General features: G+C 45.7%; 10 protein-coding genes across 10 annotated transcripts; 3 read left to right on the forward strand and 7 right to left on the reverse strand.

Annotated features, from left to right (window-relative positions):
• Positions 1–166: 166 nt before the first annotated feature.
• COCVIDRAFT_17797 (hypothetical protein) lies at positions 167–1299 on the reverse strand (the record flags this gene model as incomplete). Its single annotated transcript, XM_014699001.1, has 3 exons — positions 167–548; positions 603–991; positions 1045–1299. 3 exons carry the CDS (start codon positions 1297–1299, stop codon positions 167–169), a joined length of 1026 nt encoding a protein of 341 aa, XP_014554487.1.
• Positions 1300–2675: 1376 nt separating this feature from the next.
• COCVIDRAFT_28459 (hypothetical protein) lies at positions 2676–4461 on the reverse strand (the record flags this gene model as incomplete). The annotated part of the gene is made up of 2 exons (XM_014699045.1): positions 2676–3154; positions 3210–4461. The coding sequence occupies 2 exons, from the start codon at positions 4459–4461 to the stop codon at positions 2676–2678; spliced, it is 1731 nt and encodes a 576-aa protein (XP_014554531.1).
• A 1722-nt stretch (positions 4462–6183) lies between these two features.
• Positions 6184–7398, forward strand: COCVIDRAFT_104717 (hypothetical protein; the record flags this gene model as incomplete). Its single annotated transcript, XM_014699046.1, has 1 exon — positions 6184–7398. One exon carries the CDS (start codon positions 6184–6186, stop codon positions 7396–7398), a length of 1215 nt encoding a protein of 404 aa, XP_014554532.1.
• A 2552-nt stretch (positions 7399–9950) lies between these two features.
• Positions 9951–10936, forward strand: COCVIDRAFT_104852 (hypothetical protein; the record flags this gene model as incomplete). Its single annotated transcript, XM_014699047.1, has 3 exons — positions 9951–10069; positions 10128–10663; positions 10713–10936. 3 exons carry the CDS (start codon positions 9951–9953, stop codon positions 10934–10936), a joined length of 879 nt encoding a protein of 292 aa, XP_014554533.1.
• A 908-nt stretch (positions 10937–11844) lies between these two features.
• On the reverse strand, positions 11845–13779 carry COCVIDRAFT_17801 (hypothetical protein; the record flags this gene model as incomplete). Its single annotated transcript, XM_014699002.1, has 3 exons — positions 11845–13121; positions 13172–13383; positions 13433–13779. The coding sequence occupies 3 exons, from the start codon at positions 13777–13779 to the stop codon at positions 11845–11847; spliced, it is 1836 nt and encodes a 611-aa protein (XP_014554488.1).
• Positions 13780–14085: 306 nt separating this feature from the next.
• COCVIDRAFT_104708 (hypothetical protein) lies at positions 14086–14364 on the reverse strand (the record flags this gene model as incomplete). Its single annotated transcript, XM_014699048.1, has 1 exon — positions 14086–14364. One exon carries the CDS (start codon positions 14362–14364, stop codon positions 14086–14088), a length of 279 nt encoding a protein of 92 aa, XP_014554534.1.
• A 1082-nt stretch (positions 14365–15446) lies between these two features.
• COCVIDRAFT_28463 (hypothetical protein) lies at positions 15447–17793 on the forward strand (the record flags this gene model as incomplete). The annotated part of the gene is made up of 5 exons (XM_014699049.1): positions 15447–16402; positions 16451–16649; positions 16700–17099; positions 17160–17357; positions 17405–17793. The coding sequence occupies 5 exons, from the start codon at positions 15447–15449 to the stop codon at positions 17791–17793; spliced, it is 2142 nt and encodes a 713-aa protein (XP_014554535.1).
• Positions 17794–19084: 1291 nt separating this feature from the next.
• On the reverse strand, positions 19085–19828 carry COCVIDRAFT_78556 (hypothetical protein; the record flags this gene model as incomplete). Its single annotated transcript, XM_014699050.1, has 1 exon — positions 19085–19828. A coding segment is annotated over one exon (744 nt), but the record flags the coding sequence as incomplete, so codon positions are not given.
• A 1797-nt stretch (positions 19829–21625) lies between these two features.
• On the reverse strand, positions 21626–23431 carry COCVIDRAFT_39630 (hypothetical protein; the record flags this gene model as incomplete). The annotated part of the gene is made up of 7 exons (XM_014699051.1): positions 21626–21727; positions 21777–22263; positions 22311–22333; positions 22385–22458; positions 22532–22655; positions 22704–23075; positions 23126–23431. The coding sequence occupies 7 exons, from the start codon at positions 23429–23431 to the stop codon at positions 21626–21628; spliced, it is 1488 nt and encodes a 495-aa protein (XP_014554537.1).
• A 1752-nt stretch (positions 23432–25183) lies between these two features.
• On the reverse strand, positions 25184–25339 carry COCVIDRAFT_104720 (hypothetical protein; the record flags this gene model as incomplete). Its single annotated transcript, XM_014699052.1, has 1 exon — positions 25184–25339. A coding segment is annotated over one exon (156 nt), but the record flags the coding sequence as incomplete, so codon positions are not given.
• Positions 25340–26327: the final 988 nt, after the last annotated feature.

A 26327-nucleotide genomic window follows, 5' to 3' on the forward strand; every position in this document is an offset into this window, starting at 1 on the left:
TTCGTTCGGTTCAGGAGCGGAACGAAAACTTGCTCAGTCAGATCTGTCCCGTAATCACATCTCTACAAGTCGCAAGCTTGCTACGTCCATCTCGTTACTGTACTGTGACAATATCTTTATTACTTAGTGTACTTTTGTTGGTTATTATGCTATAATCATCTTATTCCTAGTCTTTTAGCCTGATAGTACTACTAGTAGGACTTGACCTATCTCCACCAGTAACCTGGACATTATATTGTTTCGAACTATGACTCGTGAGCTGGATATCGTGATCGCCATGTTGGCTTGGATGCTCCTGATACCCTGCTCGTGATGGATGGCCAGAGGTCCACGCGCGCGAGCGCTTGCGACTGGCACTATCGTGTGTTGAAGTATCATTAAGAACGAGACGGAGCAAGGGGCGGAGTGTAGCAGCGGCGGAAGTAGCGAGGCCAATGCCGGTTTCGCAGGTAGACCAGATTGCGACATCGATGGTAGAGTAGAGGAAGTCGGGGATATCGTTGAGACCATTGATGAAAGGCAGGCGGACAATAGTCGCCGAGGAACCACTAGTAACGCATTAGTGCATGATACCAAGGACGATCTGAGGTAGATAGTCTTACATAGCGCAACAGGCGAGTACAATACCCACAGTGACTTTGTTCCTCTTGTTCATTTGTAAACCATGGACAATGAAGATTGGAACGATACTGAACGTCCAATCTGTTACACATGATAACGCAGAGTAGCCATAGAACGAATTGACAATGACTTTGGAGGGTATGCAGTAGCCTTTACCACCGCGAAATTGCTCCCAGAAGAAGGAAACCGGCCAGCACTGGAAGGTGAAGATGAAGAAGAAGTACACGCTGTATATCTGGATAGCAAGCAGAGAAGTCCAGAGAATGATGCGATGAACTCTCTTCTGGGCGATGCGCAGCAAGAAGATACCGATGCTGGATTTAAGAAAGATGTTCGTGACAACATAAGTCGGTTCGCAGGCCCACCACCACTATTACGAGTTAATATAAACGTAGGCTATAACATGATCATGTTATTACACACCTTCATACCAACTGGGTACTTTTCGTCTGGAATAAGATATCGTCGTTTTCCAGTTCCGTTCGAAATACCCAGACGCGCTAGGGTACAAAAGACCAAGAATGAAACCAGCGTAAGGACAGAAAAGTAGTCATCGGCCGAGAAGTTCTTCACAATTACTAATTTGCAGTAACATCGAAGCATCACTAGCAGAATGCAGATGCACATGAAGAAGCCAAGCACACCAATGAATTCTTGGGATCGATCATCGCGCGCCATTCTTGTGGTTGAAAATTCGGTGTAGAGATGGGTCAAACTCAAAATCCGGCGCGCAAGCAAGACTGATATGAAAGCGTCGCTCTTTGCACGTCCTTTTCTAAAGGGGCTGACATGACTCTGCACACGACTAGGCGTACTGCCTATATGGAGAAGGAATTTCCGTCGACTCGGAACACAGGCAAACGCAGACTAGCTCTCATTCTTGCCCGTGTCGTTTCAGCCCTAAATCGGCAATGACTTGCCGTGCGGGATGGGTAGGATGGGTAAGCGGTTACCCGTGTTCAATCATTGTTTGGCTCGGGTTTGATCGCGCGATTAGCGTCTACGCCACCCTTCAGAATTTGCTCTACGCTAATTTTACTCCACCGAGCTGATAAGTTCTGGAACAACTCAAATGCACAAAAGCGGGGATGGCGTATCAAAAATTTGCATTGCTTTATCGCCTCTTGAGCAGAGTAAACATGAAGTCCTGAGTCAGATCCGTATGGGAATGTGCTGTGCCGTAAGATTGCTGATCTATTAGATCTTGATTGATCCGCCCCGCCGCAATGGCCAGGGCCCATCTGCGAATCCCCCAAGATCATTACCCCTAGTTCAATACAAAGAATCGAACCTCAACTAATGCGCTGCTTTCCTAGTAGCTAACACAATGTCTTCGATGTGAATTGAGCTTTAGGCGCACTACAAGAATATAGATTTCGATGACGGTCATTGGAACTGCTCTTGAGTTCGCTTTTATGCATCCAGGTAAACACACCGGGCATAGTTTGGTGACAGCTTACGTTGACCTATTGCCTGAATATTTATTCCTTAAATTACAAGAAGTAAAACCTAGTGTTGTATCGAGGGAACTCGAATTCCTGGCCGGCTTGACCATATCCTGGGTCTCTCTAATCCAATAAAGCGAAACCCCTCTCCGTGAGCAATCGGCCCTTCCGGATCCTCTACGTATGGCGCCTTGGCACTATCCATAGAACCTAGGTGCAACGCCCCTCACCTAGGTTTCATACCACGCCTGACTATCGCGAAGACTTAGCAAGCATTGGTTCTTTCTTATGATTAGAAAAGAGCTGGTTGGTTGATCTTCAGTTGTTTCTTGAATAACATGTGCTCAATACCTAGTGATTGCTTCACTAAACTCAATCTGTTATGATGAAGCTTAATTCGTACTTGTGAGAGCGCTTGGACTTATCAAAATTTAAATACAGACTTTGGAAACACGCGATTGATTGTCAGTCGAGTATAGCTAAGGAAAGGGTCCCTCAGGTCTATTGCCCCATCCCATATCCTAGTGCAAAAAGAAAGCGTCTCACCTTTGTCATGTGACAGGGAGAGTGATATTAGTAAGTTAAGTTGATGACTGGAGTTTTCGTAATCTAGGCATTCCATCGCTTTGCAACTCCTTTCGTTGGCTGGTAGCACGGCAGCCACTTTTTCAAGGCCTTTTTAAATAGTTCTTGACTCTTGAGTCCATCAGGAACAGTGACACCTGTTGTCCTGAAATCAAAGCAATGTTCCGCATCTCTCAGGACCATGCCAAACAACTTATTCTTTCCGGTGCTCACTCCACATTTAGGAATATCTTGTGTAATTTCAACCTTTGGTGCAAAATCCAGGTCAGAAGCAGGTGAATTTAGGCGCCAAGGATCGAATTCCCCATTAGACCAGTAAGTATTTGATGGTCGAATCGACCATCCACCGAGGACTTTGTTGGTGTTTTGAGTGTTGGGCAGCTCTGGGAAGAGAGGAGCGGTTGCGTTAGGGAACTGGAGATGACATATGTCGCGCTGATGCTGAATCGAGTTGTACTTTGAAATAAGTTGATGGGGGCCAATATTGGCAGCTTGGAAGAATCCTATACTTCATCAGAATCGGTTGAAGCGCATTGAAGGAACAGGTTTGAGACATACCCCATTCGGTACAATATTGCCATGTCCAGCTAATCGTTGAAGGGTCCTTGAACGCACCGTCCAAGATGCACTTTCCACCTGTTTTGTTCGCATGACCCGAGCACTCTAGCTCAAAATAATCGTTTACCATAGTCACAAAGTTGGGGTATGTAGACCACCTATCTACCACCCACTTGGCGCCTTTGCTCGGTGCCCATCCCTCCTTTGGTGCCGTCTTTCCGTTCGCAAGGTCGGTTTCAATCCAGTCGCAGAATTGGCGGAGTCCATAAATATCACCCTCCACACCGTATGATTGCCATCTCGCTGCTATAAGAGTAAGCGCGTCTGCAAATCCAGCATTAGAGCTATTAGCAGCCCCTGGGCCTAAGAATTGTTCTTTCAGCTTAGCGGTAGCATGCTTGTCTTTATCCATGACCCCGTCTATGTATCTGACTGCAGCCTGGATGTCCCGAGTACAATTTCCGAAGCCCTTTGCGTTCATGCCTCGCCATACTGGTTCGAAGTAATATGTCTGGTCAACTCTAGCCTCGACTGGGGCCGAAGAAGCCCATGAAGCGAAGATGGTGTCAGGATATAAATTGCGCATGAACGCAGCCCTCATTCCAGGATAGGAACCACCAATGAAGACCCATGGTGTCTGGTCAGGAGTGAGTGTCGCATTGATTTCTTTTCTGCTAAATTGCTTCGCGAAGCGGTCGACATCCGCAAGTGCCTGCTCCGACGTTAAGAACCTAAAGGCCTCTGCTGGTGTGTCGATCGAGATGGTGACGGGTGACGAATCGCCATAGAACCGATGCTCCCATACAATGCCGATACCATTGAATTCATCGACTATTTGCTTGAAGAAGCTAGTTTCGTTGCGGAGCCTGAACTGAGAGCTTGTATTGGCATTAGCTTCACCCACATCATAGATGAAGACAGGGCCGCCCAGTTTGTAGCTTTTCGTGTTGACCCAGTATCTGTTCCGAAAATTGCCAGCGCCCGAGCCGAAGTGATCCAGTGGGAGCTCAACGTACTCGGAGTCGATAAATCCGGGGTCAGCAGCTAGGGAAGCAGACATGTCTCCACCTGATGCAGACTTGACAGATTTGGAGGATGCAACCTTGGCGGAGTACTCTTCAACAGGTTTATCATTGGGATTGAGGCCCATTTGGGCAAGCAAATCCCACTGGTTTTGGATGGCTCCATTCAGAGCATTGGCATGCTGCAGTAGCGCAAGAGTGAGCGCGGCTATAAACTTCGAAGACCGCATACCGACAAGAGGGGTTCTCGAATGAACGAAAATTAATGCCGCGAGCAAGCTCAGAAGGAAAAATCGACTGGAATTCGAGCCTCACCAACTAGGCTAGAACTTTGGATGTGGGAACGAAGGAAATGGACTCCGGGAAAGTTGTAGTCCATAACCACACAGTATATAAGCACAGCAAAGACAGGATACAGTTAAGCTCGTACACAATTTTGGCTAAAGTCTGGTCATCATTGCCACTAGCTTATGGACATAGCTCGCATGTCGGCATGATTCGCTGTCTAAATCTCGAAGCGCGCGAACCCGCCATCTTCCAAATTGCGCCGCTTCGAATCCGAGTCCAAAATGGCAAAAGACAACGGTGGTTAGCTGGAAGTAGAAGGAGGCACTGATCATAGCCAAGTATAGTGGAGCAAAGCTTATCGGCGTTGGTTGCGAATGGCAGGTCTCTGCCAAGCTACTTGAGACCTTCCTTCTTGAGCCTAGCGATGTACCGTAGTTTATGCCTAGATTGATACACGCATATGTAATACGACTAAACTAAAGAATACGTACTGTTCAAGCAATAACAGTGTAAGTATGAAATAACTGGGGGATGTTTTCTATTTTGGACGTATCTGATGTGCGTATGGTGCATCATCCTTCTATTGCTTGTACAGCAACCCCTAAGGCCCATTTTAGTCTACTAGAAACAATTATACTTAAAAGAATACTTCGTAGTAAAAGCATATCTCCAAGCCATGGGGGACAAAGTCTCGGCCTTAAGCTCCAGTGGAATTACCTTTCTTCGTTGTTATGAAAAGCTAAACCCTAAACGTTACCTGGGACCGCATACAGGTCGCAAGTGCTGACGCAACAACATAGATAGAGGTCAGGGAGCAAAAGAAGGTGATGAGGAGGCTGATACAATAGGCACGTTTCTCTTACAAATCTCAAGCCTCAGCGACATATCTGCTTATCTCCAGCAGGTGCAAGATGTGAGACGCGAACGGGCTACTGTAATGCAGATCTTTTCAAATGCTAGTTAGTCCTGATATGTCGAAACGTATTGAGACTTTGGAGAAGAATTTGTAAAGGTTAATATGTGGAGGAAGGTCAATTCTGACCTTAGACTGAGAAAACGTTCAGCAATCCAATCATGCTGCTACATGCAGTGCGGCAATTTCAAGTTTTAGCTGACACCTGTCATATATAGAAACTTGAAGATAATCCCATCATACCCATTACAAGAGGAAATCCAATTGATTCAGTCATACTTGGGTGCTTAACGAGTTTCCAGACTGTGTTGGCCTCTTTCGCCTTGCTGCTTCGTGGTTAGATAGCTGTAGCTGCGTTTGGTGGAAGTTCCTGTGAATAGCTTACGTTACTCGCAAAATTCATCCGTCCACATATGCCGCGGCGACGACAGCGGCTGCACGCATATTGCATTCATATGAAGGGCGTGTGATGCCCTGTAGAGACTATCATAGTCTTTGATGGGAATGTATCTCTTCCTTGTAAGATTTATCCCAATACTCAAATTCTTACTTTGCGTGATGATTGTTGTATCCTTGTACACACATGCATATCAGAAGCGCATTACGTACATATGCGCGGTAGATAGATCGCTTACTTGGCATTGCCAAGCATGAGTCATATCATCTCATTATTACTTGGTCAATCCCAAAGCTCTTTAAAACAGTCCAGACAGGCATACGCAAGGAAACACATCAATCACTTCGTTACAAAATGGAATTTCACCACCTCATTCCTGAAGGCTGCCATGCCGTTCCGCATGAGAAACTCGATCTCCGCCCAGATGAAGAAATCGATTCCGAGCTACAGAGTGCGAGACCTATCGTTAGTCAGAAGAACATATGGTTCTTCTGGCATGCTGGGTTCAGCGCTTTACATCCATATACGAAGCGTAACATTCGGACCTGGCATCGTCGGTTTTCGAAGAAGGGTTGGACGATCCGCGTGATCAGTTGCGATCCTAGCGATGCCTTGAATATCGCAAACCTTCTAAACATAAAAGACCGGAACTTGTTTCCTGCGGCTTTTGAGGATGGAACAATAGGTGGAAGATACGCCGCACAGCATACGTCCGATCTTGTTCGATGGCCTCTGTTACTCAGATATGGCGGCATTTACGCGGACGTTGGAATGATACAGATTGGGGATGTAGATCGTCTGTGGAACGAAACAATCGGAGACCGTTCTTCCGGTTACGAAGTCCTGAGCTACAGAGGCCCGCAACAGCAGGGAAGGAATCTCACAAACTACTTCCTCGGCTGTAAAGCAGGCAATGAACTTTTCGCTCGTTGCCACAGACTTTTCCTCAAACTTTGGGAGGGTCGAACAGATACCGTGGGACTGCATGCACATCCATTGCTGGAAGGCGTTCCTTTGCAGGGTGGGTCTTTTGAGATAAGAGAAGAAGGAAAGCCTACTATCAATAAAGAAGAAGCTGGAAAGATGCTGACAGACTACATTATACAAGGCCAGGTCGTTAGCATGGTCATGGGTTTGGTTGATGAAGTAGAAGGGTGGAATGGACCAGAATACGTTGAAAATCACGTGTACGGAATCGACTTCATAAGCGGGAGCCAGCTTATCAACGAGTTGACTGGCTGGAATGGGAAGGTACAATTCGAGTTGATGTCAACAAAGATGCCTGAGCAAGGGGCAAAAGAGAATGACAAGCAGAAGAAGGCGAGGGAAATCATTCAAACAGTGCTACAAAACAGCTGGGGCTTCAAATTGGCCCACGGAATGATATTGGCTGTATACAAGGAGACGCTAGGAAGTCTTTGGAGGGATAATGAAGGCTCTGATGTTTCTCATGGAACATATGCAGCATGGTTCAGACACGCAACATTATACTGGGACCAGGATGCAATCCCCTGTAAAGTTGATTTCCCAGTCACTCAGCCTTGGAAGAGAGGTGCATTACTAGATTGATTGTAGATTTTGTGTATCTTAATACTATCAAATGAGTTCGGCGTGTCTACACACTACGCTGGAATTGATTATTCCATTTTCTCAAAGAGAATGGTAGGGTATTGCAAATCACCTCTCCATATTTATCCATCAATGATATAGTACGGGCCGACAGAGAGAAGGAGCAGGCACGAGTATAGGATCTGTTACTATCTAGAAGTAGTAGTGCACGTTGAATGATTCTTAGCGGTAATATTTCACATTTGATCCGACACTTTGCCATATCACCTAATAGAGGATTGTGCACTATACGCTTGGGAAACTGTTACCTACATTACTGTTGTGGGCATTGCAGTAATACCAGGAATTGTATTTGGCCTTGGGTCGCTATTTTTGATACGGCCGTCGATGTGATGTGGCGAGTCCAATGCGGAGCGTTATTGTAGGGCTACAAAAGCCGAATTCACTAAATTCAAAATTCATTCATGGACCGAAGTTTAGACTTGAAGGAGTACTAAATTGCAGATTGTGAAACACAAAAGACGCCGAGGTACGGAGGTTGGAACAAGAGATTGTGTTTCAATAAGAGATTCATGATATGCGACAGAACTATCGAGTATGAAAGGCAATTTCGTCTCATAGCATTAACATTTCCGCATCTCTCATTATACAGTACACTCTTTTCGCCCTAGTTACCGCCGGATTCTTTACTATAGCGAAATGCGCTGAAGCATGCCCAGTTGGCGGCGTAATTCCTATTGTTCAGAATTGCAGCCCGGGCAGCACTCCATGCACCAATGATGCAGACTGCTATGCTGTCAATTTGATGCAACGACTGGTATGCGTAGGTATTAGGCTTTGTGTCAAAATAGCCAGCAAAACCCATATAACACCCGTAATGGAGGTTTCTGCAATGTCTTTTTAGCTTCTTTGTCTTCTTCTTCGGTCTCGGGCTCACCCATCATCACAAGGACACCAACTGGGCAATGTCTACTGCCTGTTCCGTTATTAAGCATCAGCACAGCCCCTGGATCGGCTTCTCTCGGCGCCGAACGCAAACAACTTTCTCAAACCAAGTTAGCGCATTGATAATGTATGACAGTATTGGGTCAGCAAAATTATACAAATCGCGAGATGTGATTTGTCGCCGTTGCCAAGTCATTCGTTTTTCATCTTGCGCACAACGGTTGCGACCATAGGGGCCGCATAGGTTCTCAACGTGGTGAGCGGAGCTTTCGCCATTGTCTTTGGGGCTGGGCCTTTTAGCTTGTAATGGTACACCACAGTCATAAGGCAGTCTCTGGATGCTCTCATAATTGATAATTGAGTGCAATTTTGTTGTGCTAAGAAATATACACACTAACAACATGAGTATAAACATAACACTTTTTACTATGTGTACTACCTAAAAAGGCAGCCACCGAGGCACGTGTACAAAATTTACCAGGATAAAGGGAGAAGTAAAGAACAGCTGCCTGGGTTCATTTATATTATTTCTCAATAGCATAAGAACAAAGTTCATTAGAGGTGACATATAGGCTATGATCGCTTTCCCAATGTGTTACGGTATAAACGCTGTTTGAGCGATTTTCAAGAACACAGAGACGAGAGAATATCTAGAGAAATTATGGAGTGATGCAAATAGGTGCTGATTGTTCTTTACTCACGATTGGTAAGAAAAAATACACTGCAGTGTAATCATAAAGTTTGTTAAGGTTTGAGTTAGAGTGTTTAGAGCTAGGATGTTTCTGAGAAACTAACTGTTGCATCTAGTCGTTCGCTACGCTTTCCTAATATGAAGGATCTTAAAAAACAATAATCATTATGCAGCTTCTCCATGAATGGGTATCTATGTAGGTACCCTACAGCGACTTGGCTTAGAATAGATATTTTGCTTCAAAGTTGTTAGATTTGCTAAGATGTTTAGTATACCAGAGAGTTTTACACCATCATAACGCTCTAGTGGAGAGCCAGACCTCACAAAAATCTCCCACTACCATCTTGGGTCAACATCTCATTTTTTCTTCCTATTTTGAACCTTTTTATAGTCTGTCGTTTACATCTCTGTCCCTTGTCTCTCTGTCTCTTGTTGAGTCTTAGCTAAAACTATGTTCTTCCAGGATCTGCTCCGCAGAATCCGATTGGCCTATGCTCCACCGCTAGCGGATGCAGGTATCCTCCTAGATTGTTAAAGCAATATTATCTCTCGAATCTCTGACTTGCATCGTCGTCTTACATTTGTACATGAACAAGGTATTACTAAGAATGGGGACAACGGTTTTTTCTTGGATGATTCTGGTTTTACTTATCAAGGGGTCGCGCACGGCACGAATCGTCCGCCAGAAGGAGCAAGAGAGTGTCGCTCATGTTGAAACGGGCGCACTGGGCCGGCTGGTTTATGGCATCATCTCCACGCTCTGCCTATGTGCTCTGTCTTTTGCGTTAGGTGTGATCGCCTGAATACTCGTATATCACAGCACTAACATACCGCAGGCCTTCGGGTAAAACAATTTAGGAGAAAGGAAAGGATGCCGTTTGCCTTGATTCTTTGCCATGTGCAGACTGTGGTGGCCATGATGCTTGTTACCTCAGGCGCGATCCTGGTGTACGGCCTTAATCTCACCACTTGGAAGCAATGTCGGGCATCGATCACAGTGTGTCTATTCTTGTACTTCTCCTCGAAGATTTTACTGTGAGCAATCCCTGGAAAGACTCGCATTCAACGAATGTCTATGATTCATATACAATAGATATATATTCTATCTAGAGAGGATACACATTGCACGCCAGCCTCTCGCGCGGAGATGCGACACAATATGGATTGGCGGTATGGTCATGACCGTTGGATTTTTTGGAGGCATGGCTGTTTGGTGCATCGCTACACCTCACTCTGCTATCAGTGTACACGATGGCCATTGTCGAATCGGAAGCGACATGATACCATCCTACACCACCTTTTCCACCGATATTGTCATCAACTTCTCACTCACGGGCGTCTTCATCTGGCTGATCTTACCTATCTTGAAAAACCAGGCACGGGGTCCAGCGACAGTCCTGGATGAATTCGTACGGCCTTCTGCTCTAGGTCCGTCTGGACTCAGGAGAGTCCTGCGCAGCAATGTCGAGAGAGACGACCCACTTGCTTCCAGTGTCAAGAAAATGCTCAGGAGAAACATCATTGGATCTCTTTTGACATTCGCAGCCGGTGCAATCAACCTAATCATCTACTTTGTTGATGCGACTAGTCAGATCGCATTTGTGTGTTACACAATGTGCATCGTCGACGGTATGTAGCCACTCTCACGTTGTAGAATTCAACGTTAATAGATTGACAGTAGTTTTTGGAGTCTTGGTCGTCCAATGGCTAACGTTCGGGTCACACGAGCCAGATATGAACTTCAATCCACCGCCCGGCGCCGCTAATCTTACGAATTTACATATGGCGTATGCCGCTAATCGCACTTTGCCTGAGCGCATCAACACCCCTACTAAAGAATCAAGGCCCGAATCAAGATGCGACATTAATTTCATTACTATGCCTAGGAACCTTGGAACCTAATGTATAGTATCTTAGTCTTGTAGTCACTCCTGTTAGGTAGAGTAGCAAGGCTCTTAGAGTGTTAACGCTATGCTGTGTTGTTATATCATAATGCGTTTCTCTAAACGCAGGTAATTTCGATAGATAAACCTTATCTAAGAGTTACCTTTACTAAGACCTGCGTTGTTTGCCTAATTAGACAATGTCGCTTTTGATTAAACCTAATACTTCCATAATTAGATTTAGGTGGTATTTAGCTATAGTTATCATACCACTTTTAATCTCGTTTTTCTACTTTAAGATTTCTTTTTACTAATATTATTTAAGTTCATTATCTATAAAACATCTATATATGTGGTTCGATAGTATAGGCGCGCGTGTTGTACTGCTAGAAATATACAATATATAGGGTGGCTGTTAAAAATAGAGTTTTTGAGAAGGCTTTTAGAGTAGGCTTAAGGTTAAAATGAGGGTTAGCTTGCTAGCTGGCTGTAGTTTACGAAAAGTTCCCCCAAAAAGAGAGTAGCACGCTCGTACAGTTTTGAACAGGCCTAGCACAGCTATTGACTAAAAAGAAGACGAAATAGATAGATTTCTACTCGTATCAATATAGACGCTGTTATAGGCAGACAACTAATAGCAACCGTGTTGTAATGTTTTGTGCTAGAAACAAGTCTGACAAGAGAATGAAAGACAAGATGTGAATATGACAGAGTCTCTGTCTGTTGGCCACGTCGACCTGGAAACGGTTCATTTAGCGTGTATTGATGAGGATAAAATAAGCAGTTCAGAGATGCACATAAATGGTCAAATCAAAGCATTTCGAATAGATTGTTCAAGAATATGCCAACGAATCTTACTCCATATGCAGTCTTGTTGGCGTGATCTTGAGTCCATTGACACCGAAGATAGTCCTGAATGGTCGACCCTCATCGTTGATATATGAAAAATGCTTTTTTTTGCATAGCCTCTTCCAACGAGATTTGAATACCATCATTCTCATCATATAGTTCCATCGCCGTGGACAATGCGTGTTCGAACCAGGGAGCAGCTTCATTCCAACTCCTGTACCTTTGGTAAACAAGGCCGATAGAAATCAGTACCCAAATCGTACGCTCATTGTACTCTTCGAAGTACTCGGAAGCCTTCTCCTGACACATCTGAAACATATGTTTTGCTTCCGTTAACAACCTTGCGCGGACGAATTGGGCCACAAATTCGAGAGCAGACTCCATGAGTTGGAACGATCGAAACTTCTCCTTTGTCACCTGATCCCACAGGAAATACTGCAGGACTGCGTTGAAAGCGAGGTGTGCCTTATTGAAGTCAACCGATCCTTGAGAGGTTTGGCCTGTATTGTTGTGAAGCTTGAGAAGCTCGGCCCATGCTTTCAAACGCTGGATAGCAAGCTTGTTGGTGTCGGAACCGCAGCTATCGATAGTAAGATATAGCAATTGCTTTGCGGCTGCATCTTCGGTAGGAGCACATGTGCGGACGAGACTAAGCCCATAATCGAGCTGAATGGGATCGCTATTCCCATGTGTGCTGCGCGCGGCTTCTTGGAGTAAAGACCAGTGCTGGTTCTTTGGAAACTTTTCGATGGCACGCGACTTCTTACGTCTTGAATTGTTGTTTGATGTTGGTGCATTCGCAATCTCTTTGACACGACCTAAGAAAGCGAGAGCATCATCTTCTCTATTCCAACCATGCAAAAGTCCGGCGATGTTATTGATGTGCTGTTGTGTGCGACGATGCTGCAGTCCGATCTTCTCAATATGAAGACGACAACTTTCCTCAATGATCTTGTAGGCCTCGGGTATCCTGCCCATCTCGAAACACAGCGTTGCAAGCGTCACAAAGACGTGACTAGTGTCCTCATGGTTCGATCCCAGGAGGATTTTGTACCCTTGCAGTGTTTCTCGGAGTAGCTCTTCAGCCTGTTGGTTGCGGCCGGCGTGCATTTGCTGCTTTGCCATCTGAAACATGTCCTGAATATCTGATCGAGTTTTGTTTCCCCATGTCAATGATAGAGAGTAGTCATTATTGTCTGAGTCAGACTCCCACGCTTCTGGATCCAAGTCCGATGATATCGTCATAGCCACGTTCATCTCATGATTTGTACCAAGTGACATGCCCGGATTCTCTGGCGATGTCGGATCGATGTGACCAGGTGTCTCATAGACGACGCCCATAGGTGTGCTCATATCTTCATCGCATTACTATTTGTTTAGATAGGAGATGATAGGGGTTGCATACCTATGATCTCTGTGGTGCCTTCTCCGGCTCTCTTGACGGTAACCTCGGCGCGCGCGCTTGTCCAAGTCATACCGCCGAACTTAAAACTAGTGTCCTTCTTGTCGGGGCCCAGCTTTCGTTCCCTGGCCTTGATGGCCATGAATTGTGCTGTTTCGAGAGGCAGGCTCTTTTTCCAACCCCAAAGCTTGAAGCGATCCTTATACTGCTTCTTACTAGCATACGTTCAGTGTTTGCTAAAACCTCAGTAGAGACATTACCTACGTTGCATCGAGATCTCTCTCTCGTTTCATCCACGTCTGGATGTCGTCTAATTTCATCTGGTCTTCGAGGTATAGCTTTCTGAGCTCTTCTTGATGTTGGTTCCAAGCAATGGCTTTCTGGCGCGTGCAAGATGCACTGGGCTTCGACATGTGGCGTGATTCCGCTTCAGGGTCACGATGCAAGTGACCGACGGGGGCAGATGTAGCAAAAGCGTTCGCTGATGGCAGTTGCGTGGGGCCTGCGGCTGCGAACGTAGGATTGCCATGTTGATCGGTAGCGTGGAACGGAGCAGGATTGCTCCACGGAAATTGCTCGCCAGGAGCATAGAAGTTGTTCAGGTGGTCCATCTAAGAAAAAAGGAATACACGTACTAATAGTGGGAAGAGAGTAGAGAACGAAGACAGCGCGATCCAACGGAATTTAATATGTTTGTTTGACAAGGCTAGGTCAGCGAAAGCGCTGAAGTGCCTGCAGGTATCGTCAGGAGTGCCAGGCCGCAGGCAGAGCCTGATTCGTTTAGCAAAAAGTACCCGAAAGAACCCAAAAGTACCGCATTGTCTTAACTGGCCAGACCAAAAGATCTTGCATGACCAGTCAGGCGCAGGAAACCTTGGAACAGTCGAATGATAGTGGCGGCAACCATGATCGCAGCGTCAGAGACGCAATTTAGGTGGACACCGATGGGTGGCACGACCCATTGTGCAGACGGGATCCTTTGACTTGTCAGACTCCAGGGTTCGCGCGTGATGATCCTGGAGATTGCGCCGTAGCTGTGCATGAGGCAGCGCGCGAGGCTGCGCGCAAGTGTGGGTGACAAAAGTGCCCAAAAAGTTCTCGGAAGTACGTTGCGGGCCTGGTTGGTCCTCTACCCTACGAACATCCACGTCATCCCCACCAACAATCGTATGGGACTTATTTATCGGGTCGCACATTGCGACAAAAAGTACCGATAAATGGCAAGGCATCAGTGTGTCAGCCAGAGCCGGTCATTCTTCCTGGGCCTTTGCCGACTAACAAAGTCTATTGGTCGCGTCCCGCAGGCGACAAGGCCCATACGAAGACCCGAATTGAGACCGAGGCGCCTTCAAGATAGTGGACTTCGAAAGTACCGTACTTTTAGACGCCCACCCCTGGGCACCGTGTCTCTTCATTATGAGGATGCACATGAAAGTATGGCACATACGACTAACTCGCAAAAGAACGCACTTTTGAAGAGTCCTACAATGAAGAGAACGAAAGAGGGAATTGAACCGTGCTCATCGGGTAGTATATAAGTTGCCAGTAAAGCTCTGGAGCTGCATCATTGCAAGCACAGATTAAACATTTGAATACTCAGCTAAACTTCAAGCTGCCCCGAATCGTACGCCTTGTTCACATCTCCGATTTTCTCGCATTCATGGCTTCTCGGCAGAGGGATTCGCGCCCAATCGCGAAAATAACACAGGCTTGTACTACAAGCAACTTCAACGTCGGTCACTTAGAGTCTTACATGGTTCTATAAAGAGCTCACAGTTAGATAGAGACAAAAGGAAGGAATGCATGATGCTGCTCGAATTCAATTTTATGATGTCGAACGTAGCTGGACGTACAAGGAGGTCGAAGGACAACCTAGACAGGGATCTTCCGAAGGTGACACAAAGACGCCCATGCTGCAGCGGTGGCTGCAGGAGGGGATGAGAGAACAGCCATATCATGCTATTGGTGTTGTGGCTGGATCAATCACTGCAACCGGAAATGATGGTGGTGTACCGGCAGGCTGTCTGAGTGGGCCGACATATGTTGAGAAGGCGCATTCCTTCCACGAAAGTGTCACTAAGCGAGGCTGAAGACAACGAGGTAATGATAAAGGCGCAGAGCTCTAGCGCTGGAAGGCAAGGTTAAACAACTTATAAGCGTCCCTAGCTAGCTCTCAACAATCCTTTGCCAGACTCAAAAATCAAATCGAGTCTTCTGTAATGATTTCGCGTCCACCAAGCCTGCGTTTGTTTATTTGACTGCAATGATACAACCAATAATGGGAAAAGCCACAGCCAGCCTATCCGCGAAAACACAACCACAGCACAAACCCAGGTTTGCCTTTGGTTCCAAGACCAAAGTTCGAATGAGGCGGAATCCACTAGTCGCAAAGTCGAAATCGAGAATTAGGCCCCAGGCTACCCAAGACCGGTCGAGATCAAACGATTTCGATGACCCGGAAGGTGATAAGACAAGCAACGGAGATGCAGTCGATGATGAAGCAAATGTGGATAGACCCATGAGTGATCAATCCAAGGCTACCACGAGTGGCGGAGCGAAAGAAGCGAACCAAGTGCCTGACCCTTTCGAATATGTTGGGTCGAACTTGGACGAGAACATCGACAATCAGCGCGGCCGACTGTGCGAGTTGCACAACTACGATAGCCGACTGAACTCAGCTGGCGAAAGAATTGAGCTTCGCACTGGCTCAAAGTTCTCAATCGGAGAAGATAATGAGAAAAGTCCCGAGGCGGCTCTCGTCTTCACTCGGTTCATAACTAAGGACGGCAGAATGAGCAACGCTCATCTGAAGATAAACTCCCCGTATATCAGGAAGGCTCTTCAGGATGTGGTAGGAAGGTATCCAGACATAGATTTGGATGTCACAGGGGGGAGCATATACATGTTCTCCAAACCGTGGTGCTTGTTTCACTACCGGCACGAGTTGGAGCAGTACGCTGAAGCGTCAAGTGAGGCTGCAATGAAAGAGCACGTGGATTTTATACTCAAGTATATGAGGAAGGCTCTCCGACAAGAGATCCTTACTTTTGAAACCATGACGAGGAATGAAAATTCGTCCCCAGGTATTACTTACAAAGAACTCTGGATGGCTTTCCGGCCAGGCTCGCTTGTGTACAAAAAGGATAAGGATCAAGAATGCATGTACAAATTTGTGAGCATGGTGGAGGAAGATGATGACGACGGACATGTGTGGTGGGATCTGGAGGTTGAAAAGTTGGAGAGCAATGGCAAGATCTTCGGCTAGACTACACATTTTTTCAGAGTCAAACACTACGACGGCTTCAAAGCGTTGGCGGATCTCGAGGTATATCCACTCGAGTATGTCCAGGATGTCGAAGCTGTCAAGGAAAGACTGCTAGTAAGAGGAGAGAAATATGCTTCACTGCATGGAGTGCATTACCGCATGTATAACGGACGATGGCGTGGCTTCAATGGTCCCTCATTACGTAACGAAGGAACTGTAAGTATATTGGCTCCTAGCATACCGCTGATTTCCACTAAGAAATGCAGGTGCGACAAAGAGTTATGATTGACGGGCAAGAATATGAGAATGCCAAAAGCCTTTTCTCAACCAGATTCTCGCGCGACTCAATCATTGAGGTCGAGCCAGATAAGAAACCCATACTGAGTGAGGAGCAGCTCCTCATATGCTCTAATATGATTCCTGGTTTCTCGCTCACAACCAAGAATTGGGGCTTGCTCGACATAAATCACATACAAGACATCGATTTCAACACATCTGCCTTCGAGATGCTGGCGCTCGCCCCAGAGAAGAAAGACATGATCGCAGCGTTGGTCAAGAGTGCAAAAGCAAGCTCCGAAACTTATGACGATCTGATCAAAGGCAAGGGAAAGGGTGTCATCTTCCTGCTTCACGGACCTGCTGGCGTGGGAAAGACTTTCACAGCTGGTGAGTTGTAGTGCATTACGTTGATACAAAACCTTGAGACTTGCTAACTTATTTCTGTAGAAAGCATTGCAGACCTCACGCAAAGGCCACTATACTCGCTAAATTGCAGCGACTTGACCATTCGTACTGCGGAACAGCGACTCACACAAGTACTGAACCTGGCCACAAAATGGAATCCCATAGCACTGATTGACGAGGCGGACGTCTTCATGGCGGAACGAAGCTTAAATGATCTGGAGAGAAATGAACTCGTTTCAGGTCAGTCATCGTACGCTTCAGCGTAGTCTCAGTGCTCACATCAATAGTTCTCCTACGGGTCCTTGAATACTTTGAGGGTATACTCTTCCTCACCACGAATCGAGCAAACACAATGGACTCTGCCTTTAAGTCACGTATTCATTTGACGATCGCTTTCCCTGCTCTATCGTCAGAGTCGAAGCGCCAGCTCTGGCGCGTATTTGTCAAGCAGGGAATGGCGCAGCAGCTTCCGTCTTGGGTCAATGATGCTTTTTTGGACAAAGCTGTCGAGAATGAGATGAATGGCCGACAGATCAAGAACGCTGTCAGAGTAGCGCATGCTCTAGTACAAGACAAACAGCGCGAGATGAGCCCAGAGGACATATTCTCAGTACTTCGTATGATTCAATCATTCGACCGCGATCTCGAGACCCAGATAGCAACCAGACATAAGTAGGAGAATATCTCATCTTTCTTTGTTCTACTACTCTTCTTACAATATACAACTTTATATTCTCTTCTATGTCTATATTCAATAGAAATGAACTTTATTACTTCTTAGCTTCTAGTGTATAGAAATGGTCATTAAGAATACTATCATGAGGCAAAGCCTCTACTGTTAAGGTTAGAGAGAGTATAGAGTGTAATATCTACTTATAGTATGTACTCAATTCTCTGTTCTTTCTCTTAGTCTTATCATGTAGCTATAACATAATTTATAATAAGAAATGTTATACATATATGTATATATACATATATTCTAATTTAGATATTAGAAGCAAAGAAGATTAGAAATGCTATAGATATTAAGCTTTAATTAGAAAGAAAATAAAGTCAGAGTAGGCTCTATGCCTAAAAACTATATAGTATCTTTATATCTTCACATCTTCTTAAATAATATATCTGCCTAAGCTTCTAGGGCTCTAGCATAGGCTACCGCCTCTCCTAGTACTATAATTTTACTTAGATTTATCACGTCTATATCCGTTGCATCGCTTTGAGTGAACATAGGTACTACCCTCCGTCACCGCCATAGCTCCAAATTTAGCTTTCTGCGGTATTCGCGCTCTACTCTGGTGTGATGAACCAATTTGGTCGTATTGGTACAGCCTTTTGAGGTAGGGCGGTGGAAGTGCGGACGATAGCGCTTGGGTTGGGGGAGGTAGAGGAGGCTTGAGGGTTCAGTCCTTTCGCGGACGGGTGTTGGCTCGCGATAGGGGAGGGAAATGTAGGATTGCAGTTGCCACTGAGCATTAGCAGAAGTGACGGAATGCACAGAGATGTATTGCTGTAGTTCGGGCGATCTAGGCGCCGTACTGGTAATTGATTGCATACTGATGAAGATGCTGGGTACTGGCCCGCTCCAGCCGAAGGTTTTTTCAGCTAGTGTAAGGGCACAATCGAGATATCAACCGCTCTCTTCTCGATGCCAGTTCACTAGTCTTTGACGGGCCTGAATCTGACAGCTTCAGTTTTGTAGATTCTCAACCAGCCCATATTTCATGTTTCGAATTTAACGAATTAGTGCGCCAATTGCGGCCAGCCAAATAGCAACTCGGCGGCTGCCTGTTCTTATCTTCTAGCACACTATTCATACGCTCCAAACCAAACTGAGACGAAGCCGTGGTGTCGATTTTCTGAGGCCTTTGTAACGTAGTACTGGGCCCTGGAGGCATAAGGCGGCAATTGGAAATATCGAGATCATGGCCGATGAACGAGAAGGAGTCGGTACAGGTACAGGTTGGGTATTGAGTTATCAACAGCAGCTGATTCAAGACATAGAACTCGAGTTTTAGCTTTATGCTGTAGACAACAGTCTTGTAAGTCGTTTGAATTTCGAAATTATTTGTGAATTCGGTGACGAGTAGACTGGCATCCATGGCGACAACAAGGACATTGACAAGAATCAGGTGCTTGATTATCTTTCTTTCTTTCGGTCCCCTGAATTCTAGAATGGGTTTGAGGGTGCGTGAGGCCTCCCAGATGTAAATGCTAGCAATGATGCTCTCTTGGATGGAGAAACCGACGAGTTGGATCTTTTCGTAGATGGAGAAGATTTTGGTGAGTGAGTTGAAAGTGCGAATGTTGATGGCGAGGTACAATGCTGATACAGGCAAGTGGAAGACGATGAAATTGGTGATAATCATGACTAGCACCCAGCGAATCTTTTTGTTATCGCTAACCAGATTGAGTCGCGAGAAAAGCACTACAGCCTGGCCGGTTACCATAGCCCACCAGCCTAGGACAATAATGAACGACATCACCGCGTTTGGTGCGAGGCCGAACATGCGTAGCAGCACGGCTATCGCATGGACAGGGATCCCGATACATGCAACAAGCATGCTCCAGAAATACAATCCTCGTCGGTTTTTGAATCGGTAAAAGATTGAGAAGAGAATTTCGATGGAACTGTGGATGGAAATGCCAAAAAAGGCAGCTATCGTCATAGCTTTGGGCAACGATACATGTACGGACCCTGACTCCCCCGCCATCGTAGTGAATAGGTGGAAATAGCTGGTGCGTTGAGCAAACAACTAAGAAAACGAGAACGTAGTTCTGGACACAAACAATTTGCCCCGTAGCTATGTGTTAGAATAGGAAAACATTGCAGAAAGAGTGTGAGTAAGTTCAACGCTGCGACTCTTCACGTCACATGTCGAACCTATGTTTAAGGTTTAAGGGGGTATCATTTACAGGTCGATACCCCTCTTTATTAACGCCACTAGTGCTGCTAGTGCTATGAATAGGACCAATAGCACCAAGTTTTGCAGCGCTCTCAGCCAGCAACTTAACTAGCGATTCAGGTCGTAATTCAACAAGAAACCCCACCAATGGTCACTAGCAACTAAATATCGTCTATCAACCGTTCTAAGCGTTAATGGCTTCGCGATAGAGTGCTCAGACCCGCGACAGTGCAGGTCTATACTTTATTATATAACTAAAAAGACGTAGATAGGTAGCTAGATAGCAACTCTCTAACAAACTCTCTTTTACATAAGGTGTCTCGCGGATAGGTAGAAGATACATTAAACAATACATCTAATATAACCATTCAAGCCACCTTTATATACTAAATATTTTAAGGTCTATCAGAACTAGTAACTATAGTAGGTGATTGAAATTATCACTACGTATATATACTGTTAGCTATAACCGCTCTACCGCACCATGTCTTTATTCTTGAAATCGGTAAGATATTTTCTCCAGTTCTGCCAACAACTCAGGCTTTTTGAATTTGGTTAATTGTGCCGTCCTCCAAACACTATGTTAGATGTTCAAAGAGCTTAGCTGACAGCGTATTACCGTCTTCATTCACTATTCTGCTATGGCCACAGTGGCCCAAGGCAAAGTAACCAAAGTGGGTCAAAACAGTAGTGTCCAAGTATGATGATTGCTATCAGACCTATGAAGCAGGTAAGTATCCCGGGTCTGGGCCAAAACGCTAGTCCATAAAGGGAGTAGCAGCCTGGCCGTACCATAATCTAGTCAGCGTACGCGCCGTGGCCTTTAACTCCGCCTTCCCAGATCATACCCGCAATGATATCGCCCTTGCCATATCGAGAGACATTATTGCCGACTTCCTTGACTCTGCCAAAAAAATCGCAGCGTAGAACGGCGCCGTTTCCGAAGGCAGGTAGAGGAGGTTCGACTACTTCGAGAACAAACTTAGGGCTTTTGCTTTCACGTTGGACTTGAGCGAATAGTCCTGTAATCACTTCAATTTGATCAAAGCTCATGTCATGAATCTGTGCGTTTGTGAAAACATGACTTGAAACTTGCTTTCAGACGCTTCTTCTACAAATCGACCAGAGGTAAAACTTATGTGACCGGAAATGCAACCGAACTTTGGAAGCTTTGTTCCAATATTGTTGGCTGTTGGTCGTTGGAGTTGTGACTTTGCTCTAACGGCTTACAAATGGTGCAACTTACTAAGGCCGCAATACCGCTTCTGGCATGTAGACAGAGAGTGTGGTGTACTCCACCATTACACTGCGTTGGACGTGGCTGTTGATCTCAATGATGGGTGAGGGGAACTGTCCAGCGCAGGGTTGAGAATCCAACTACAGTAACTTCAAGATCATACTTGCAACTTGTGATGTTATCTAAATTGCTGTTGCCAATGAAGTAGCAAATTCTGCTCACTGATCTACATGTTGAAGATTATGCGATTGATGCTATCCTTCCACCAAGCGTGTTATTTCTCATGGGAGAAGGCGGGCGAACCTAGTCCCTTTCAGTGGACGCGTTGCGTACCTGCCTTCTCGACACCTTCCACTCCCTCACAATACTCAAATCTGACTTCTCGAGCGAATCTTAACATAAAAATCGCTCTGTTTGACAAACCACGCATTATGCAGCGTCCATTCTCTGTCCGGGTACGCTAATTCGATCTGTCGCAGATGTAAGCGAGGACTACATTCACCACGAGAAGACGCCCACATCGAAGCTGCGCAATACCGCAGGAACCAGCTTATACATCTCCAAGTAGCTGACGTTCTTTCCAATGCAGGTGCGCGAGCCAGCCCCGAAGGCAAACATGCTGTTCTTCATCTTAGCCTTCTTTTGCTCGCTAGCTTCAAGCCACCTTTCAGGCCTCCACACCCCTGCGTCCTGACCCCAGATACCTCGGTCGAGATGCAGAGTCCAAGCGCTGCAGCCGATATTAGTACCACCGGGTATGAAGACATCATCAAACTGAATGCCCTCAGCTGGGGCGATTCGTTCTAGAGGTAGACCCGCCGCGGGGTGTGTCCTCAACGACTCATTGATAACCGCACTCAGGTACGGCAGCTCTCGCACATCACTCCACGCCACCAGTGCGTTACCGGTTACAGCTCGGCCTGTCGAGTCAAGTTCCTCCAGCTCTGTGCGTAGTTTAGTGAGCTTGTCTGGGTTTCTGATCAACTTGTAAAAGATCGCGCGGAGTCTGATCAGCGATCAGCAACGACTTTGTCAGCCAATGAAAGCACCTACGATATAGCAGTGGTATCAGAGCCCTGCAGTGCAAGTCAGATGGGCGCAAGTACTTTGCAGTTGTGCGAACTAACCGCGAACATGTTCGCTACCGTGAGTGCAAGGACACGCTCTTGACTCATGAAGTCTGGGTCTTTCCGGTGCGCCTCTTGGAATCTCGAGAAAGTCGCGCCGTGCTTGCCTCTGAGCTGGCATTTCCTTCTTGACTTCTGCGGAATCACTTTCCTGTATACGTTTACTGGCAAACACTGCTACCGGTGTGCTTGGTATGAAACCACGTGCGCTCAGCCAGCGACGTATAGGATTTTTCAGGAGCAGTCGATCAAGATACGGGATCTGTCCAATCTAGCGAGATTGTCAGCACACACATCTATGGGTTTGGATCATACTGACTACTGCAGCATAACCTGAAAGCCATTCGAGACTCGATATGACGTTCTCAACGTCTTGGCCGCGATCTACAAAGCCCATCCGCTTAGAATAGGTCAGCTCACAGATGACATCAAACGCGTAGTATTGGAGCCATGCGCCAAAATCGACAACGCCAAACTCGCCTCCTTTGTTGGCGTATCGCTGGGTCAATTGTTTTAGGAACTCAACTGTCGTGGAGTCGACGAAAGGTTCGAATTGGACGAGGGATGTCATTGCATAGGCATTGCTGACGGATCGTCGCAGCCTCGAATGGAAGGCCTCGTCAGTCGAAGTGAATAGTGTCTTCAGCGGGACCCCTTTTGCCAACGTCTGCTGCACGATGTAGAAGTCTGACTGCAGGTTTGGTCAGCCAGCAGCCGCTACCCTTGACCCAAGATACTAACTTTCACGAAACCGCCATTCAGTGCATATATCTTCTTGGCTGCCTCGTTACTCGAACATAGTACCGTCCGGGGCCCAATCCTCACGAAATCACCATATTGCTCGTGGAGCTTGATGTGCCAACGTTCTGGCCGGTATCCCCGAACTACTGCAAGCCGATATACGTCTGTGAAACTCGCGAGGAACGGACCTGGTACGTGACTCAGGCCGGTGCCATACCTATTGTACAGCAGCCGAGCGATCAGCGCTACGAAAGCAACTCCAGCAATGGAAAGAGGCAAGAAATCAGTCAGAAGCTGGTCTATCATAGCTGATACAGTCGTAGATCTTGTCAAAATTTACCAATGCCGTCTGAGACGACAGATCAAGCTATAAAGAGATAGATAGATATCTTTGCGATGTCGCGTCGCTCTGTTCGTGGTCCTGAGCCACTGAGGGGTTCATCGCGAATTCCGCTACCCGGCCCAAAATCGCGGGTCCTTTCCGCCCTTATCGAAGGACCCTGTCTTCCAGCATGACGTGCGCAAGACGACTGAACTTTGTCAGACTCAAGGCCTTTGCGCCCACAATTCCGCTCATCCTCTCTCATGCGCTTTGCCGAACTTGCCACGTCCCCACTTCTCTTTATTACACCAGGTATCCTTCAAGTTGAAGCTAATACCCCACAATCCGTAGTCCAGACTCGTCTTAGACTACGCGTAGAGAGTCAGTGTTATTAGTAACAAGGAGGATTCTCTGCTTAACAAGAGACGAGAAGGCTGGAGGCTTAGGGACATCCACGTAAGAGTGATTAGTTCCTGTCTAACTATGCATTATATCAATGGCGACGGGCGGCATCACCGAGTACAGGGGTCTCTGCCCCTCAGCCAAGATACGGTTACTCGGCGCTTGGAGCAACCTATTCGGGTCAAATGCTGTTTCACTAAGAAACATCAACTTGACGAGATGTCCATATAGAGGAACAGTTGAAAAAGATAAAGAAACAGAATCCATTTATTCCGACCCAGCACATCGGTGCGCTCCGAACCTCCAAACTATGTTGAAATCCTTATCTTAGAGTGATGGCGGAGAATTCGAACTAGAATTCTTTCATCGCAAACATAGAGTGATGGTGCCAGACATGTATTTGCAGCTGATGTGAACAGTTGCAGTATGAATGTGTTTCTCTTTAATAGCGCCGAGAGCCGGAAAAGTGTGGAGCTTCCGGTGTGCACGGTATTATGGAGATTAGGTTACGTGTAGCACAGCACTTCAGAGATTATGATATAACAAATTTACTATCGACCATGCTACATTTAAAAGGCTACCAATTCTATATCACGAGATGAGGCCGCCCTATCAAGGTCAAATGTGATATCTCCTCTCTCCCATACCTCCTGTGTCATGTCCTGTGCTGCCTAAATTTGCCGGGGTTTGTAGCTGCTGAGTAGCATGTTAAATAACTTATCTATCATTATCCTCCATTCTGAATTTTCTCTCAGAGGTCCAAAATTACATCGAGCAACAAGATATGGCCAAAATGTGGAGTTTCCATAGAGAACGCCTCCTAGAGACGGATGCTCAAGTCCTAGTCTAAGAGTATCAAGACTGACTATAAGGCGCCACAAAATGTACTTTGTGGAAGTTAATCCCATCACTGATATCTCTTTGATACCATCTCTGTCAATTTCTTCACTCACAGCGAAAACATGCTCTCTGTAAAGGATTCCAGCATATCTCCAAGCATCCCATAGTTGTGCTTGTAGACCATCTCCCATCTGGCTGTGCCAGTTCCAAAGGTCAAGTTGAGCTGTGTGATGTTCGGGATAGGCTAGTATATCTAGTGAGCGAGGTAACCCTGTTAGTGTCTCGACACCACTCATCAAGCCGTGACATGATATCAGCTGAGCTTCTCGCAGGCGTTTCCAGAACACTATTTTGGCGGTTTTTCTACAGGAAACAAGACCGGGAAGGTCCATGACGCCAATTACTTCCAGAAAGTGATTTGTGAATGTGTGAGATATAGGGGCAGTCGAGCTAAGGCTGGCATGTACGCAGTAAAGATCTCCCATACACCGTAATTAGTTTGTCCATAATAGGTCCTGCATGATCTTCAAAAGATTAGATATTGTATAACTCTTGAATAAGTAACAATAAATTTTACCGAAAGAGTACAAAGAATTAATCCGGTATAGAAAGTCCCGCCATTGATGATACCGTCTCGTTCCTGGAGCTTGATAATATATAACGTACCTCACGGGTTCGCCGGCCACATAGGTTCGCCAGCCACTTTTACTAAGACTCTACTAAAACTACTATATTATAGCCTAAAATAGCCTACTTTAGACCTATATAGTGTAAAGAAATATATACTATTATTATAAGTTTACTTCTAGTACCTACTTATATATTGGCGCGTTATACTCTATTCTATTACACTATTTATACTACTTTTAAGATAGTTTACTCTCTTTAGTATATTTCTACTCTTTTAATATCTTCTTATTACTATATAACGTACCTCACGGGTTCGTGCAACACACGGGTTCGTGCAACACTTTTGCCAAGACCCCACCAAAACTACTACCCTACCCCAATGTCGCAACAACAACAGCAAATAGAGCCCCCTAGTAAATGTTAAATACAGCTTACTCTCTAAGCTCTTAAATAAGACGCGAATCTCTCTCTACGACGCGCTGCAGCTATCTTTAACGTAACTCTATTAATACTAAGTTAACAACGCGTAGGATAGACTCTATAGAGGGATTACTAGCCTAAAATAATAAATCTAACTAAACTTAAGGAGAAGATAGTTATTAAGTATATACTTAACCTTAATCTACGTAGATTTCCCCCTAGGCTTATAGATGTAGCTAATATAGCTAATTCTTTACGCGCTAAGCGCAATCTAGACTAAATTAGCTAAAACTAGCCTAGCACGTTTATTAAGCGCTACCCTAAGCTTAAAGTAAAGTTTGTTAGAGATCTAAGCTATTCAGCTGATCTCTGAGAGAACTAATCCATCAATCTCTAATCTATGTTGGGACGATACCGATCCCTGACCCAAGTCAACATTGCACCCTNATCTNAACGATCNAAACAATCTATNAATCCCTAATCNAATCTATCTATCTATTACGCAATCTATTACTAAGATAGATTCTTCTAGAATCTAGAGCAGCTAGTATATATAGAGGTAGAATAACTAGTAGATAGAGAGTAGAG

The sequence above is a fragment of the Bipolaris victoriae genome, assembly GCF_000527765.1.
Source record: "Bipolaris victoriae FI3 unplaced genomic scaffold scaffold_68, whole genome shotgun sequence".
Classification (NCBI taxonomy): domain Eukaryota; kingdom Fungi; phylum Ascomycota; class Dothideomycetes; order Pleosporales; family Pleosporaceae; genus Bipolaris; species Bipolaris victoriae.